At 42.0% G+C, this 15,622-nt stretch overlaps 1 protein-coding gene across 2 annotated transcripts; it reads left to right on the top strand.

The window, feature by feature from the left end:
• The first annotated feature begins 447 nt into the window (after nucleotides 1–447).
• LOC105480269 (lysozyme like 4) lies at nucleotides 448–12,782 on the top strand. 2 transcript variants are annotated; one of them, XM_011738864.2, is made up of 5 exons: nucleotides 448–642; nucleotides 3,710–3,921; nucleotides 4,035–4,187; nucleotides 6,249–6,327; nucleotides 12,531–12,782. In XM_011738864.2, exons 2-5 carry the CDS (start codon nucleotides 3,783–3,785, stop codon nucleotides 12,598–12,600), a joined length of 441 nt encoding a protein of 146 aa, XP_011737166.1. In that variant the 5' UTR covers nucleotides 448–642; nucleotides 3,710–3,782; the 3' UTR covers nucleotides 12,601–12,782. The 2 variants fall into 2 exon arrangements, with proteins under 2 accessions (XP_011737166.1, XP_070947596.1); XM_071091495.1 differs by having other exon boundaries at nucleotides 453–532.
• Nucleotides 12,783–15,622: the final 2,840 nt, after the last annotated feature.

Genomic DNA, 15,622 nt, shown 5'->3' with positions numbered 1-15,622 from the left:
GCAAGAGAAATTCAAAGTGTGAGAGGGTTTGACTCACCTTTGCTGGCTTTGAAGATAGAGGAAGGCAACAGAGCTAAGAAATGCAGACAGTGCTCAGCAGCTGAGAATGGCCCTTAGCCAACAGCCAGCAAGGAAACAGGGAACTCAGCCCTGCAACTGCAGAAACTTTATTCTGCCAACAACCTCAATGAGCAAGGGAATGAATCTTCTTCTAAAGCCTTTGGAAAGGAGCACGGCCCCACTGACACCTTAATTTTAGCCCTGTGAGACCCATTTCTGACTTCAGAGCTATAGAACTTTAAGATAACAAATTGTGTTGTTTAAGCCACTAAATTTGTGGTAATGTACTTCAGCAGCAATAGAAAACTAATACAAATGTGATGGTGACAGACCTTCCCTTTTTCAGAATATCTTGGTGCATAGCAACTGATGTCATAGAAAGGGTTCTAGAAGAGCACGTCATGGAGAACTCTTGGGTGCAGACAAGTGGATGATTAATGAAGTAGCATCTGAAAAATCCAGGGAACCAAATGTAGGTGGAGCAACTTCCCTGTGACACACGTCGAAGCTGCTGCAGTGGCTGTTCTTCCCCTCCCCTTGGAAAGGCACCAAAAGCCGCCTTTTGGAAGGGCTGGTGGACTGGTAGGCGGGTATATGGCGGGCAGGAGGGTAACGGGCATGACAACACCCAGCTGCAGGAGCTGCTCATCAGCAAATTCACTTATTGCTCATTTGATGACAGTTCAGTTGGGAAGAGGAGGTTTTCACTCATTCATTCAACAAAGTTTCATTGAGAACCTACTCTGTATTAGGTTCTGTTCTAAGTTCTGGGGATAATGAAGAGAAAAAAACAGACCAGGTTTCTGCATTCCTGGTGTTTACACTCAGGTATGGGAGAGAGAAAATAAGCAAGTGTACAGATAAATGAACAATGGAATTCCTGATATTGATTAATGGTATGAAGAAAATAAAGACCGTCTTTTTTGATGGGGCAGTGATCAAGGAATCTTCTTTGAGGTAGCGAGTTCATATGTGGTGGTCAGGGCAGTTATGTTCCAGGTAGAAGGAATGGCTGGTGCAAAGGACCTGAGGGGAATGAAACTGGCATATTCAAGGAAAAGAAACGCGCAAGGTGACTATGGCAGAGTGAAGGTGATCAAAGGAGAGAGTGATGTGAATTCAGACTGCAGAAGTGCTCAGTGGCTGCATCAGAAAGTCTTGTCAGCCAGGCTGAGGAGTTGGCACCTTATTCAAAGTGCAAGGGGAATCCACTGGAGATTAGTGATGTGACTGGACACATGCTTTATAAAACACCTTTCCAACTGCTGTGTGGGCAGTGGGTTTAGGGGAGCAGAGAGGAGTATGTAGTAGAGGAGTGTAGTTAGAAAACCTCCACCTTAGAGATGATGGTGGTCTGGATTAGGAAGATGGCAGAAAAGAAGATGACGGGTGAATAGGTTCTGGAAGAAGTGTAGATGGCACACCCTGATGAACTGGCTTCTGCGGGAGAGGGGAGGAGAGGACTCAGTATGCCTTCTATGAGTTGAGATGAGGCCTGCCCTTTGGAAGACAGACATTACCAGAAAATGTTGTTTGCTCTGTTGGCAAATGAAACATGCACTGAGAGTCACTTTTTAAAAATTATTATACTTTAAGTTCTAGGGTACATGTGCACAACTTACAGGGTTGATACATAGGTATACAAGGACAGGGGTGCAACCAGAGCTAAGAAAAATGTTCGCAAGTAAAATCTAGTGCTGTGCATATTTAATCCACTTACTCTTCAATCAACACAATTAAGTACTATTATAATCTGTGCTTCAGAGGAGGAAACTGAGGAATCGAGAGGTTGAGTAATTTGTCTAAGATCACTAATGGGATCGCTGATATCTCAGCCACTGAGGGGTAAAGCTGGAACTTGGACCCAGGCAATCTGATTCCCAAGTCTGAGCTCTTAAATGCAAGGCCCTCCTAGATACTGTATTTGGTGTACTGGTCACGTCTGCAACTAATCATGCAGCTTGAGAGTTTGAACAAATGTTTGAAGTATAATTCTTCTAATTCATGAATATACTTATTTCTAACTTTTGTCCAAGTTAGACATTTCTCAACAGGGAGCAATTTTGTCCCACAGGAACATTTTTGTCTGACATAACTTGAGGGCATCTAGCTACTGGCATCTAGAGGCCAGGTGTACTCCTAAACAATTCCAATGCACAGGATGTTCCCAGAACAAAGCATATTCCAGCCCAAGTGCCAAGGTTGAGAACCCCTGGTGTAGGTGTATACAGCCTGGAGGACATGCACCTGCGAATGGTGACAAACAGGAAGGTGCAATGAATTGTCCAGTTGATGTATAACGATGGAGTGCTAGGGGCTATGAGGTATTCCAGGAGGAAGATGAGTTCCAATTTCCAGTTGGACATTCTAGTCTGAGGAATGGGATAGAGCACAAAACAGGACAATCACCTGCAGGGGGTCATGGAAAAAATCTGAGAGCAATAGGGGCTCAGAGGGCAAATGGAACTTTTATGGAGGATCCATCAGGGTCCAAGAAGTTGGCACCTGGGGTAAGGCCTCAAGATGGAGCAACATTTGAATGGGGAAAGGCATGGTAGGGCCCTGTGCATTGGGAAGAACCATGCATGAGGGCGCGGGTGCCAGAGGAACGGAGTGGGGAGGTGCAGAGCCATCCAGAGAGGGAGCGCCATGAGAATTCTGAGTTTACTGAATAGATTGGTCCTGATAAAGGGTGGATGGGGGTAAAGCCAGATCACGCAGGGCTTGGAAAGCCAACTGTGGGTTTGCTGTGGTAAGAAGAGGGGATTAGCAGTGTTCTTCAAGTGACATTTTGTACCTGCTTTGGGGACATTTCTCAGTCATGGTAGAAAACACCACCTGCATGAGTTGGCCCGGAGGGTTGGAGATGAGAAGGCTGGGCTATGACTCAGCTTGCTGTGAGTTTAGATGGCGACAGCCACCTAAAATGGAAAAGAAATGGAGAAGGCTAAACTCAAGAGTCCATTCTCTGAGTGCCTTCCCCTCCCAAGTGACCCCACTTTTAAAGACAAGGAAGCAGAAGCACTGTGAGGCTAAATGACTTGTCTGTTGCCTGGCTAGTATGTGGCAGGTCTGGGCTTGTCTCATCGCATGGACAGCAAGGGAAAAACTCAGGGGAGTTTGGTTTATAGAAAATATAGGGACAAGACTGTGTAAAGGACAAAGACACAACTGGAAATAAGACGCATAAGAGGTGGTAATGGACATAACTCAACAGGTCAGTAGTGGTTCTGCTGGAGTGGTGGGGCCATGATGCTTTTTGTTTTTTTAATTTCTCTTTTCCGTTTTCCAAGATGTATTTAATCACCAAAGTCTACTTTTACAATAAAGGGAAGAAAGGTCATGAGCATCTGTATCTAATGTCAGAGTGAAATGAGTGAGATACAAACCCAGAAGGAGTCAATGGGTTTTGCTGGATGGAAAGAATTGGGGTTGGGAGGGGGGCCTCAAGAGTGCAATATCCTTAGAAAATAGGAGGTCAAGAGGAGGAGAAGGGGTGGAGTTTCAGGTGTCCCAGATTTGCAGTGACACGAAGCAGAGAATTAGGATGGGAAGAAGTGTCATGGCTTACCAGGTGAGATTCCTATTTTTCTGATGACACTGAAGTGTGCTCCACCCCCAGCCCCACAGTGCCCTTCTTTCCCTTCAGAGGACCAGTGTCCCTGTGACTCTGCTCACTCATCTGGCCACCGTTGCCCCGAGTTGCCAGGAGCCTGGAGAAGATGAAGGCATCCGTGGTTCTCTCCCTCCTTGGCTACCTGGTGGTTCCAAGTGGTGCTTACATCTTGGGGCGTTGCACAGTGGCTAAGAAACTCCACGATGGAGGCCTGGATTATTTTGAGGGCTATAGCCTTGAGAACTGTGAGTAGGCCCCCTTAGTGCTCCCGCCTCTCACCTCCTTGCCCTCCCTTCCTTGGCCAGGCATCCCCAACTCCAGCTGTCCTCAGAGTCACACACCTTCTGTTCCATCTTAGGGGTGTGCCTAGCCTACTTCGAGAGCAAGTTCAACCCCATGGCCATCTACGAGAACACACAAGATGGCTACATTGGCTTTGGCCTCTTTCAGATTCGTGGCAGTGACTGGTGTGGTGACCATGGCAGGAACCGCTGCCACATGTCATGTTCCGGTAAGTCTCTCTTTCCATTCTGTGTGGGGGCACTGGAGGCTGTGGTACTGTGTCAGAGGCCTGCCTTCCAGATGGCCAGAGTTTACAAAGTTTACAAAGAAGAGGGCGTGGCAGGAGTCATATCCAGCGTGGGTCCCTGGGAGGCTGAGCATTGCACTGCTGAGGGCACAGCGAGATCAGGCTGTGGGGAGTCAGGCAGGCTAACCTAGGATGAAGTGATGGAGACCCCTGTTGAAATGGGCAGAGAAGGTGTTGGGAAGTTGAGAGGAGGCTGCAGGCATCAAAGCCTGAAGGTTGGGAGCAGAGGGCCCCAGCTGGCCTGATTTCACCCACGCTCGGCCACCTCTCCCTTTTTTAAGGGGGCAGTTGCTGCCACTTTGAAAGGCAGAACTGGTTACTGGGAGGAGACAGGAGCTGGGCATGCCAAGGGGAGCTTGCCCACTGCTTTTAGGTGGTCCTAAGTACCTGTGATCAAGGGGAGGTGGTTGCCAGGATTCACTCATTGCATGAGCATTTATTGAGCACCTACAAAGTGCCAGGCCTTACAGAGTTGCCATTTTAGTGCTTGTTAACTGCCAGCTACTCTTTTAAGCCTTTTATAAGTATTCATCTAATTAATTCATCTAATAAATCTAATTAAATACCCATGAGGTGGGTACTGTTATCCCCATTCTACAAATGGGGAAACTGAGGCCCAGAGAGGATAAGTATATGCCCCAAACCACACAGCTGTGCGGTGGTAGAGCTGGGAGGGAGACCTAAGCAGTGCGACTCCTGAGTTGGGGCTAAACCAAGAGGCTACACAGCTGCGCCAGGTCTCCCTCACATCTGAGGCAGTCTTTCTGTCTAAGCACCCCAGCATCCTCCCTAATGAGCAAACCTCCCTCCACGCTGATGGGTGAGAACCATTCCAGAGCCTGTGGCTTCTGAGCTGGGTCTTTAGGAGACAGAGTGGAGGGGTTGGAGTGAAGGCCTGCAGCCTTCTCATGTGGCCTGGGGAGTACCTGTCTGTGTTGGGCCCCATGATTGACCTTTAGCTCCAGAGAGGAGTAAGAAAGTTCTCTGAATCAAGGAGAGGCAGGACCGCAAAGTAGGAGGAAAAGGCACAGGAACTCTGTGGGAACCTGGTGGGAATCCTAGCTGCTGCCATTAAGAACGACATGAGCTTGTATAAGTCACTTCTAGAGCCCTTCCATCTGTGAAGTGGGGACATTAACAACTTAGGGTTTCTGTGAACATAAAATGGAATAATGTATATAAAATGCCAGGCAGGGCCCTTAGTGAATTATAATAATCACAGTCTAGTTGAGGAGACATACACATTAAAAGTGTAAGTTAATAACATTTTAAAATTAATTAAATTCATTTAATTTAAATTGAAATGATGGTACATCCAGTGTCACCCAGAGCTTCCTGGTAGCCAACGCAAAAAGAGAAATATGGTAGGTCTGTAATTTATATTTCATAGGCAGAAATCTATCTATCTATCTATCTATCTATCTATCTATCTATCTATCTATCTATCTATCTATCTATCTTATCTCCATCTCTCCAGAATCCAATGGGAGACACATAAAATTATCTGTCTGTAATAGAGGTGGTACTGTGTGTTGTGATAAAAATATGGTGGACTGTATATCCTGAGAAACTCTCCCGTTAGGTAGAATGTAAACAAAGAAAAGAAAAAACAATTCTTTTAAAGTCCCAGACTGAGTTGGCAAGAAAGTAAGAAAAATCCCTAGAGGCTAAAAGCGGAACAAGGATACAGATAGGTTAAGTAAAGAGAACAGGTCATGATCCTGGGCATCAGCTGATTCTCTGTAGCCTAATCAATATATTTTAATGGAAAAAATTTTATGAGAATTACAAGTTAAAAAATCAATAGATCTGGTAAAAAGATGACTACATCCTGATACCTTCTTAGGGTTGTCTAATAAAAATCTAAGGATTGATTTATTATTGGAAGACTGTCTGATGTGAGCACCCTGTACCTTCCCTGATATCACTCTAACTTAGCTGTCACATGGGGGCATGGTATCTTCCATTTTATTTTCCTCACAGCTTTACTGAATCCTAATTTAGAGAAGACAATTAAATGTGCCAAGACCATTGTAAAAGGAAAACAAGGGATGGGAGCATGGTAAGTCATACATTTTTATGTAGCCTGTATTAACGACTTTCACTCATGATCTCTAATCTGAATCTTGGCCAAATCTTGGCTGTTGCGCATCTGCAGTGCCAAACTAAAAGGCTCTGACTCACCAAGGTAAGTAGCAGAAAACCATTGAGTTCCACAACCTCAAGGCCACAGAGGGAAGGAAACAATTATCAGAAATTGCCTTGAATTGTACTTTTTTCACCCAAATCTTGTTTAGGGTTCTATAGAATGCTAGGATGAACATCTTCAAACTAAATCTGTGTTTATTATGATAATCTCTGATTGTTTCTTTCCTATAAGTTCCTACAAGGTTTTTGAATACCTTTAAGGTTCTTGATGCATGTTGTGAAATCCAGCAGGCCCGTATTTGTTTAAAGGGTTTAGTAAAATGTAGATTTACTGCATCTTCACCAATCATAAAACTTTTGCGATTTAAAGGTGAATAACTGGCTGGGCATGGTGGCTCACACCTGTAATCCTAGCACTTTGGGAGGCGGAGGCAGTTGGATCACCTGAGGTCAGGAGTTCAAAACCAGCCTGACCAACATGGTGAAAACTTGTCTCTACTAAAAATACAAAAAAAAAAAAAAAAAAAAAAAAAAAAAAAAGCCGGGTGTGGTGGTGCATGCCTGTAGTCCCAGCAACTTGGGAGGCTGAGACAGGAGAATTGCTTGAACCCACGAGGCAGAGGTTGTAGTGAGCCGAGATCGCGCCACTGTACTCCAGCCTGGGCAAAAGAGTGAGACTCAATCTCAAAAAAAATAAAAAATAAAAAAGCGAATAACAATTTTGTCTTACCTTCTTTTGTCTTTTATGATATCCCATTAGGGCATTTTCTCCCATGTTTGTTATATATTACTATTGTTTTGTAATTTTTTTCATCTTTGCTCTTTACCTATTTTAAAATTCAAGTTATATTATTTGAAAGAGCTCTTTATATATTTGGTATATTAACTGATTGTTGTATATTTATTGCCAAAATGACTGCAACTCTAATTTCCTCTTTAGCCAGATATTTGCTTAGAAAAGTCTAAAACTTACAAGAGTTTGGGTGTATGCCTGACTTCTTTCACCGAGTGTTGCATTTGTTTATGTTTTTGTGTGTGGTTGCAATTCATTCTCATTGCTATATGGTATTCCATTGTGTGGATTCACCGCAGGTTACTTATTCCTCTATTGGTGGGCATTTGGTAGTTTCTTCATTTTTAGTGCTGCCATGGACAGTCTATACTTACCTTTTGTTGAATGCAAATGTAAAAGGATTTCTATTGTTTTTACCAAGGAATAAAATTGCTAGTCATAGAATAAGTGTATTTTCAGATTTGGCATATTGTGTCAAACAGTTTTCTAAAGGGATTTTTATCAATGTATACTACCATCAGAAATTATGCGTTTCAGTTGCTTCACCTTCTCAACGACGCTTGGTAATTTCCAGTTTATTCTCATGACTGTGTTGTGGTGTTGCATTATAGTTTTACTTTGCATTTTCCTGATGAAGTTTCAAAATGTTTATTGGCCATTTATATATCCCCTTTGGTGAAGTGCCTCTTCAAATCTTTTGTCAGTTTTTCTATTGTGCTGTCTTTTTCTTATTAATTTGTAGGAGACATTTATATATTCTGGATAAAGTTTTTTTGTTGGATATATGTATTGCAACTGTCTTTCATTCTGTGAGTTACCTTTTTATCTTTTTTTTTTTTTTAATAAAAGACATCTAAAAAAAAAAAGAAAAGAAAAGAAATGGGGTCTTTCTCTGTTACCCTGGCTAGAGTGCAGTGGCGTTATCATAGCTCACTGTAGCCTGGAACTCCTGGCCTCAAGTGATCCTCCTGCCTCAGCCTCCCAACTAGCAAGGACAACAGGCACATGTCACCATGCTTGGCTCTTTTTTTTTTTTTTTTTTTTTTACCTTCTCCAGAGTGTCTTGATAAATAGAAGTTCTTAGTCATAATGTAGTCTAATTTATTATTGCTTTCCCTTTATGGTTATTTTAACAAATATCTGCCTATTCCTTGGTCTTGAGGATATTCTCCTTTTTTCCTAAAAGCTTTATTGTTTTATCTTTCACATTTGGCTCTGCAATATCCTTTCTTTCTTTTTCTTGCCCTGTTGCATTGGCTAGGATCTCCAGTAACTGTTGAATAGAAGTGACAATGGTGGCATCCTTGTCTCATTTCTAGTCTCACAGGTAAAGAAGTTCAATATTGTATCATTACATGTGATGTTTTAAGTATCTGGAGATACTCTTAATCAGATTCTGTTCCTTTTCATCTCTAGTTTGTTAAAGTTTTTTTTTTTAATAATGAATGGGTGCTGAGTTTTGGTTATTACATTTTATTTACTTTTTTGCAATTCTGTGTTAGCTTATCCATCTGCCTTAAAAATTCAAACTATTGTCTTTTTTTAGTGTCTCTTAACTCCCATGACTTTTCCAAAGGTCATATCTGGTGACATCTTATTAAGGATGTCAGTTCTATAAAATTTACTTCTGGATCCTGCAGTACGTTATTTCATAATAAATTTCATTATGATGTGCTGGTAGTGGTGGCTCATGTCTGTAATTCCAGCACTTTGGGAGGCTGAGGTGGGTGGATCACCTGAGGTCAGGAGCTCAAGACCAGCCTAGCCAACATGGTGAAACCCCATCTCTACTTAAAAAATACAAAAATTAGCCAGGCGTGGTGGCATGCGTCTGTAATCTGAGCCACTTGGGAGGCTGACATAGGAGAATCGCTTGAACCTGGGAGGCGGAGGTTGCAGTGAGCTGAGATTGTGCCACTGTACTCCAGCCTGGGCAACACAGCGAGACTCTGTCTCAAAAAAATTAATAAAGAAATTTTATTACGATGCCCCCTTTTCTTTTTGTGATATTTCCCCATAGGTCCCATGTTAGCTTTATCCTCTTTACTCTTCCTTGAATAAGGATGGAGTTACCTGCCTGGTTGATTCTGGACATTGTAATCTCCAGATAGATCTAGAAAGAATGTCATATTTCCTAAGTTCCAGATGGCACAATTTTTCAGATCTTAGTATTTCTGAAACTAGGCTTTATTTTGTAATCAATGTATTATGCCCCCAAAGCTGTTATTAAATCATTGATGAATCTTAGAATAGAAGATGTCTTACAATAGAGGAAATCCTATAATAATAGCTGCAATTTCTTAACTGATTGCATTTATATGCACATCATGATTGAATCCTCACAAATCCCTCTGCAGTGAGCATTCTTATCTTCATTTTCAAAATGAGAAAACCAAGGCATAGAGAAGTAGAATAACCTACTTGTGGTCACAGCAATATGATCAATCCTGGATCTGTGCTATTCCAAGCCTCAGGTCACCAGGCTACTCAAAGAGATGGGGATGGGTGACACAGAAGATCTATGCTCTGGTTATGTAGAAGGCAACCAAAGCATAGTTATCCAGTACTCCAGTGAGTCCTAACTCAGGGTTTCTGAGCAGAGTCAGTGTAGGGTGGTGGGGGGAGAAAGGACAGGCCTGCAGGTGGACAAATTTCACTAGTGGAAGCATAGGTGGTGTTCCTTACTATAAATCATGGGCCCTGAAGGCAGCAGAGACTTTGTCCAGAATCTGATCCAGAAGGTTATGTCTGTCTCAGAGGCCGAGCCTTTTTGTTGTTGCTTTTTTTGTTTTGTTTTGTTTTTCTGTGTCTTCAAGGTACTTTGGAACTATTAGGTTGTTGCAAAAGTCATTGTGGTTTTTGACATTAAAAGTAATGGTTTTTGACATTAAGAGTAATGGCAAAAACCGTGATGACTTTCGCACCAACCTAAAAAATTCAACAAGAGATTTTTTTCCTGCTTCTATATCTCCAGCCTCTAGCTCTGTGCCTGACACATAATGGATGCCCCATGTGCTTGTTGAAAAATTGAGGCTACATTTGGGGCCACTACCCTGAAGTCATTCATAACATTTTTATTTTTAAATTTACTATTTATTATTTTTAAAAATGAAAATAAACCCTTTCCCTCTTAGCAGCCTCCTCAAGGTCACCGGTGTTAATATTCTTAGAAATCAGAGAAAAATGTATGCACAGATATTTTAAAACACACATGGAATTCCAGTGTCCACACTGAGCTGCTCCTTGCTTTTTCTAATCTTTTAATAGAGCTCACGAATCGGTATTATTACTACTTAAAGGTCTCTGTCATTGCTGTAACGGCTGCTAGTGCCCCGCTGTATAGATGTTGCAGGTAATTTATCTGCCAGTTCTCTTAATGATGAAAATTTAGTTCGTTTCATTTTTGTTGCTGCTGTTGCTGTTTCAAAATTCTATCATAAGCATCTTGCTTTTAGAACTTTTATGTTCTTTCAGTTGTATCCTCAGAGAAATCCCTTGAAGGGAATTTATTAGACTATTTGGTGCATTTAAACGTTGGAGAGACCAGTTGCTAAACTGCCATTCAGAGAAGGGGCCCCTCCATCAACACTGCACGAAGGGGCCTGTTTCTCCTCAGCTCACCAGTCTGAGGTGTTAAAAACCTGTGTAGTTTTGGAAAATTGAGGTGTGTAAAGTGATATCATTCTGTTTTGCTTTGCATGTTGAAATTACAAAGGAAGTTGAACATGTTTTCATGTGTTTATTGGCTATTTTTCTGTGAACTGTTTACTTATATTCTTAGTCCATTTTTCTATTGGGTTGTTAATGGTTTTTTTTCTGCATGTGGTCTTTTATATGTTTTTTATGAATTAGGCTTATTAGACTCTTATTCATTTTATTTGCGTTAACTATTTTTTCAGGTTTGTTATCTGTATTTTGATTTTATGGTATTTTTATCCTACAAGAGTTCCACAGATTCACAAAATCAAATCCCTTGTTTATTTCCTTTGTGGCTTCTGGATTTATGTGACATCTCTTTCTTAGAAAGGTCTTTTGTACTCCAAAATTGTAAGCCATGTATTACAACAGTGCTGACACACACACAAATTAAGCCCTATATTAAATTTTGGTTAAATTAAAAATAGAATATGATTTTATGTTTTTAATGCTTAAAATGTTGGCCTTCTTGAAATTTATTTTGGTATAAAAAGTGAGGTGTAGGGATGCAGCTTTATATTTTTTAAATGGCTAGTCATTGATTTCAATACTATTTAATCATTAACCCATTTTCATCACTAATTTAATAGACTGTAATTTTAAAGTGAAAGTTCCCTTATTAATGTTGACCATCTTTGGAGTGTTCGAAATACCTTTCATATATGGTCCAAGTTTTCAATTAATGTGGAAGCTTGGCTGATTCTCTAGAGTAAGCCTTAATGAACTAAAACCATCTTTAGTATATGGCACTGAGTGGAGCTATGCTAAGCCAGACAGATCAAGGCCTTCTTATTGCTCAGGTTCCCAGTAAAGGGAGCTCTTATTAAGCTAACAGGCAGCCACGTGTTCTCCAAAGCTCAGTTGGTCAGCTCTGGAGGGTTGGGGCAGATAGGAAGGGAGAAGACCCATGGAGACCTGGAAGACCCATGGAGACCTTCCCACTGAGGGATGGGATGACCAAACAGGGTTTCTAATGGCTTAAAGCTGGCCTGGGTGACTCCCCACCCTGGAGATAGGGACTGGAGAACCTAAAGCTTGGGTGCTGGCACGGGGACCCAGAACGAGGGAATCACTATTACAAGCACCAGGAAAAAAGGTTAGAGAAACTCAATGCAGCTGACTTAGGTGGGGCTAAAGAGTTGGAAGGAATTTTGGAAGGTGAAGAGTGAAGCAGGTACATGGAAAGGTGAAAGAGGCCCTGGCCCAGGGGACAAAGGTTCTATTTGCAGGCCTAGGGTCTGCCGAAGACTCATCATGTGACTTGGAAAGTCACAGAACTCTGAAGCTCACTTCAGAGAAGCAAATGATACTTCCGTTGCAGGGTTGGGGGAGAATTTCACAGTTCACAGTTCAGCCTCCTCATCTCACCATGTGGAGTTTATGGAATGAGGTGGGGGCTGATGTGCGCACTAGGATGGAGGAAGCACCAGTATTCATGCCAGGATGTGATGGAGACAGCACTGGAGATGCACAGAAGCCTTCATAATGCTGCCCACCACAGGGGTGGCAAACTCAAAGTCTCTAAGGGGGCAGGCAGGTGTAAGTGGCCTGAGTGGGGCTGTGAAGCCCTGGAGACCCTGAGTTCTGACTTTGAGGAGCCCCTCCCTCCTGTTCACTTCTCTCTACAGGCCCACCTGGTCCCGGAACTGCCAGTACTCCGACACCCTGGCACGGTGGCTGGATGGTTGCAAGCTGTAGCCACCTGCATGGCCCCTGCAGCACTCACCAGTTGCATCTTGTGAATGAAGATACTTTTCTGCTTGCTGCTTCAGTCAGTGCTGTTGATGATCTCACCACTTTAAAAGCTCCAGGTGGAAAAGGACAAAAGTTTGCTTCATCCGGGAATGCAAGATGCAGAATAAACCAAACTAGTTACTCAACTTGGGCCAAAGGTCTCTGCTTTGATTATGATTATCTCTATGATCACTATTATTTACTATTATTGTGATTTATTATTATTTAATCTCGGATGGAGGAATTGAAGGAAGGCAATTATCTGAAAAAGGAGATGTGTCCATGAATGTCAATACTAAACAGGAAGAGGAAGAACAGGTACAGTAGAACCAAAGAGGAAAGAAGAGAGGAGGAGAGGCTGGTACAAGCAGGGCCTCCAGCTAAGGCATGTCCACACTGGGACACACAGGGGGAGAGACCACAGAATCCTCTTTGCATGTCTAGGAAGGGAATCAAATGACAGTTGCTCATTTCTTATAAAAAGTCTCTAAAAATTATAAATAACACATATTTGCACTAGAGAAATTTGGGAAAATACAGAAATGTTAAAAAGGAGAAAATTTTTCCTATAATCCTCAGTACTCAAAGACAATTGCCGTTATGTTTTCGTTGCATTTCCTTCTGGTCTTTTTTCTGCATAGGGTTTTTATTCTTTTTCAAAAATGCTATGATAATGCTGTAGTTAGAGAGTTTTGCATCTGGCTTTTTAGAAAGAAGGCAAACAAATAAGGTAAGACACTTTTCCCCTACATTTATTTCTATTTTAATTAGCAAGGGGTTTATTTTAGAAGCTTAGTGGCTTACAGCTTCTTTCATGGAATGGAACCTAGGTGTCAGCCTGGGCTTCCTGGACACACCTGCCTGAGATCTGATAGCAGCAGCAGCAAGAGCAGAGGTATCTGCTCAGCAGATCTGGTCACCTATGGGACCCACACCATCCTGGGGGTTGGAGAACATAGTTCCTCATCTTTCAGTCCTCGTACAGGAAGAAAAGAACTAGAGTGGTATGGAGAGAGCCTGTCAGTCACGTGTGCTTTCCATGGTACTGTAGATTCTTCAAAGTGAAATTTTAGTGCCAGTGAATATTCCAGTATGACGTACCATATTTTGTTTAACTTTTGCTCTACTGTTAGATGTTTTCTTTCTTTCTCTTTCTCTTTCTCTCTTTCTCTTTCTTTCTTTCTTTCTTTCTTTCTTTCTTTCTTTCTTTCTTTCTTTCTTTCTTTCTTTCATCTTTCTTTCTCTTTTTCTTTCTTTCTTTCTTTCTTTTTTTTTTTTTTTTGAGACAGAGTCTTGCTCTGTCACCCATTGCTGGAGTGCAATGGTGCCATCTCGGCTCACTGCAACCTCAGGCCCCCAGGTTCAAGCAAGTCTCCTGACTCAGCCTCCCGAGTAGCTGGAATTACAGGTGTGCACCAACACCGCCCGGCTAATTTTTGTATTTTTAGTAAAGACGGGGTTTCACCATGTTGGCCAGGATCGTCTTGAACTCCTGACCTCAAGTGATCCACCAGCCTCGGCCTCCCAAAGTGTCGGGGTTAGGGGCGTGAGCCACCGAGCTTGGCCATGTTAGATCTTTAGGTATTGCCATTTAAAAAACCATTACAAGGAGTGCTGAAGTCCCTGTTTGGGGCTGTCCCTTTTTATTGCTTACATTTTAAAAATTACCCCAACAACATATATTTAATGAAGAAAACCTGGGTAGCATAAGTAGTTATAAAGAAGGAAATTAAGAATATCCCCCCACTGGAAACAGAAGTTTTCATCATTGTTATGTAGCTAAAGTGGGGAACCCTGACTTAAGGATGGTTAGTGTTAAACTTCGTGTGTATCCTTCCCTACGTGTGGTGTGTGTGCACATTTCTCCCTTACAGACATGGACTACTACTAAACATACAGTTTTGTATCTTGCTTTTTTCACTCAATATTTTGTGATCTAATATTTCAAAGTTTACAACAGGGATCCTAGCACCGTTTTTAACAACTGCACAGCTTTCCATTATATAGACAAACTATTATGTATGTAACTCTTTATTGTTACTCTTTGTAATTTAGAAAAAAATGGAAGAAATTAGGTAAAAAGTGGCTACCTGAAAGGCAGGCAGGATCCAAATCAATTCAGCCCTTCTTTTTGTCTTCATCTTGGTTGCTTTCAGAAGGAAGAAATGGCTGTAAGTTAGAATTTCAGAGACAGAACTTTTACTCAAGTTCAGTAACGATTGTTGAGCTTAATCAAACAATCTTTTGTGGCTTTCCCTCCTCTCTAGAGAGAAGGGCATTCTATATTCCCCAACCACACAGCATGAATCATACAGTAAAATTACTGGCAGTGGCACTTGCAGTTGAGATCAATGTGAAGCTTTGATCAACTTTTTTATTGAGCTGGGAACCCCACACTCTTTCCGAGGTTGGGTCCAAGAATGATAATGCACATGACCTCAACCCAACCTTAACCTAGAATTAATAACCTGCAATTGATGAAAACACTGTCTCCTCGAGTGCCAAATCCAGCGTGCTGCCGCCTCCTTCCAGCCCATTGCTTCTGCTGCGGCTCACCATCCTCTAATGGACACTTGTGTCAACATGGGCGTGAGGCGTGAGGACAAAGCAAATGTTAGTGTATTGATTGGAACAGCCTCTCTTGGGTTGCCCAAGCCCACTGATAATGGGTGTTACAGTGAGCACTCGTTCTGGGGGCAGATCCTCTTGTCTGGTTTACAGAATGATCCAAGCTGGATTAGGAAATCTCAATAACAACAACTCCTGTTATTATTACTTCTGTTACTAGCAGCTATCATATTAATGCCAACTGTATAAATATTACACAGACCTTTACACAATATTTTCAAGCCTTGCAAAACCTCCTAATGTAGTTATGAAACATACCCCTACTACAGATGGTGAAGTTGAGGCTTAAGGCTAAATAATGTGGCTTTACTCCAGTTTGGTAAGTGATGAAGTTGGGATTGGTATCTCCTCAAAACCT

This window comes from Macaca nemestrina, chromosome 2, assembly GCF_043159975.1.
Source record: "Macaca nemestrina isolate mMacNem1 chromosome 2, mMacNem.hap1, whole genome shotgun sequence".
Classification (NCBI taxonomy): domain Eukaryota; kingdom Metazoa; phylum Chordata; class Mammalia; order Primates; family Cercopithecidae; genus Macaca; species Macaca nemestrina.
The sequence above is the reverse complement of the archived record's forward strand: the minus strand, read 5'-3'. Positions and strand labels throughout refer to the sequence as shown.

Bases quoted from the DNA above. Each gene is read 5' to 3' on its own strand.
- LOC105480269 (XM_011738864.2), top strand. From the start codon at position 3,783: ATGAAGGCATCCGTGGTTCTCTCCCTCCTTGGCTACCTGGTGGTTCCA. The intron at 3,922-4,034 runs GTGAGTAGGCCC...GTTCCATCTTAG, and splicing joins GGGCTATAGCCTTGAGAACT to GGGTGTGCCTAGCCTACTTC. The intron at 6,328-12,530 runs GTAAGTCATACA...TTCTCTCTACAG, and splicing joins AAACAAGGGATGGGAGCATG to GCCCACCTGGTCCCGGAACT.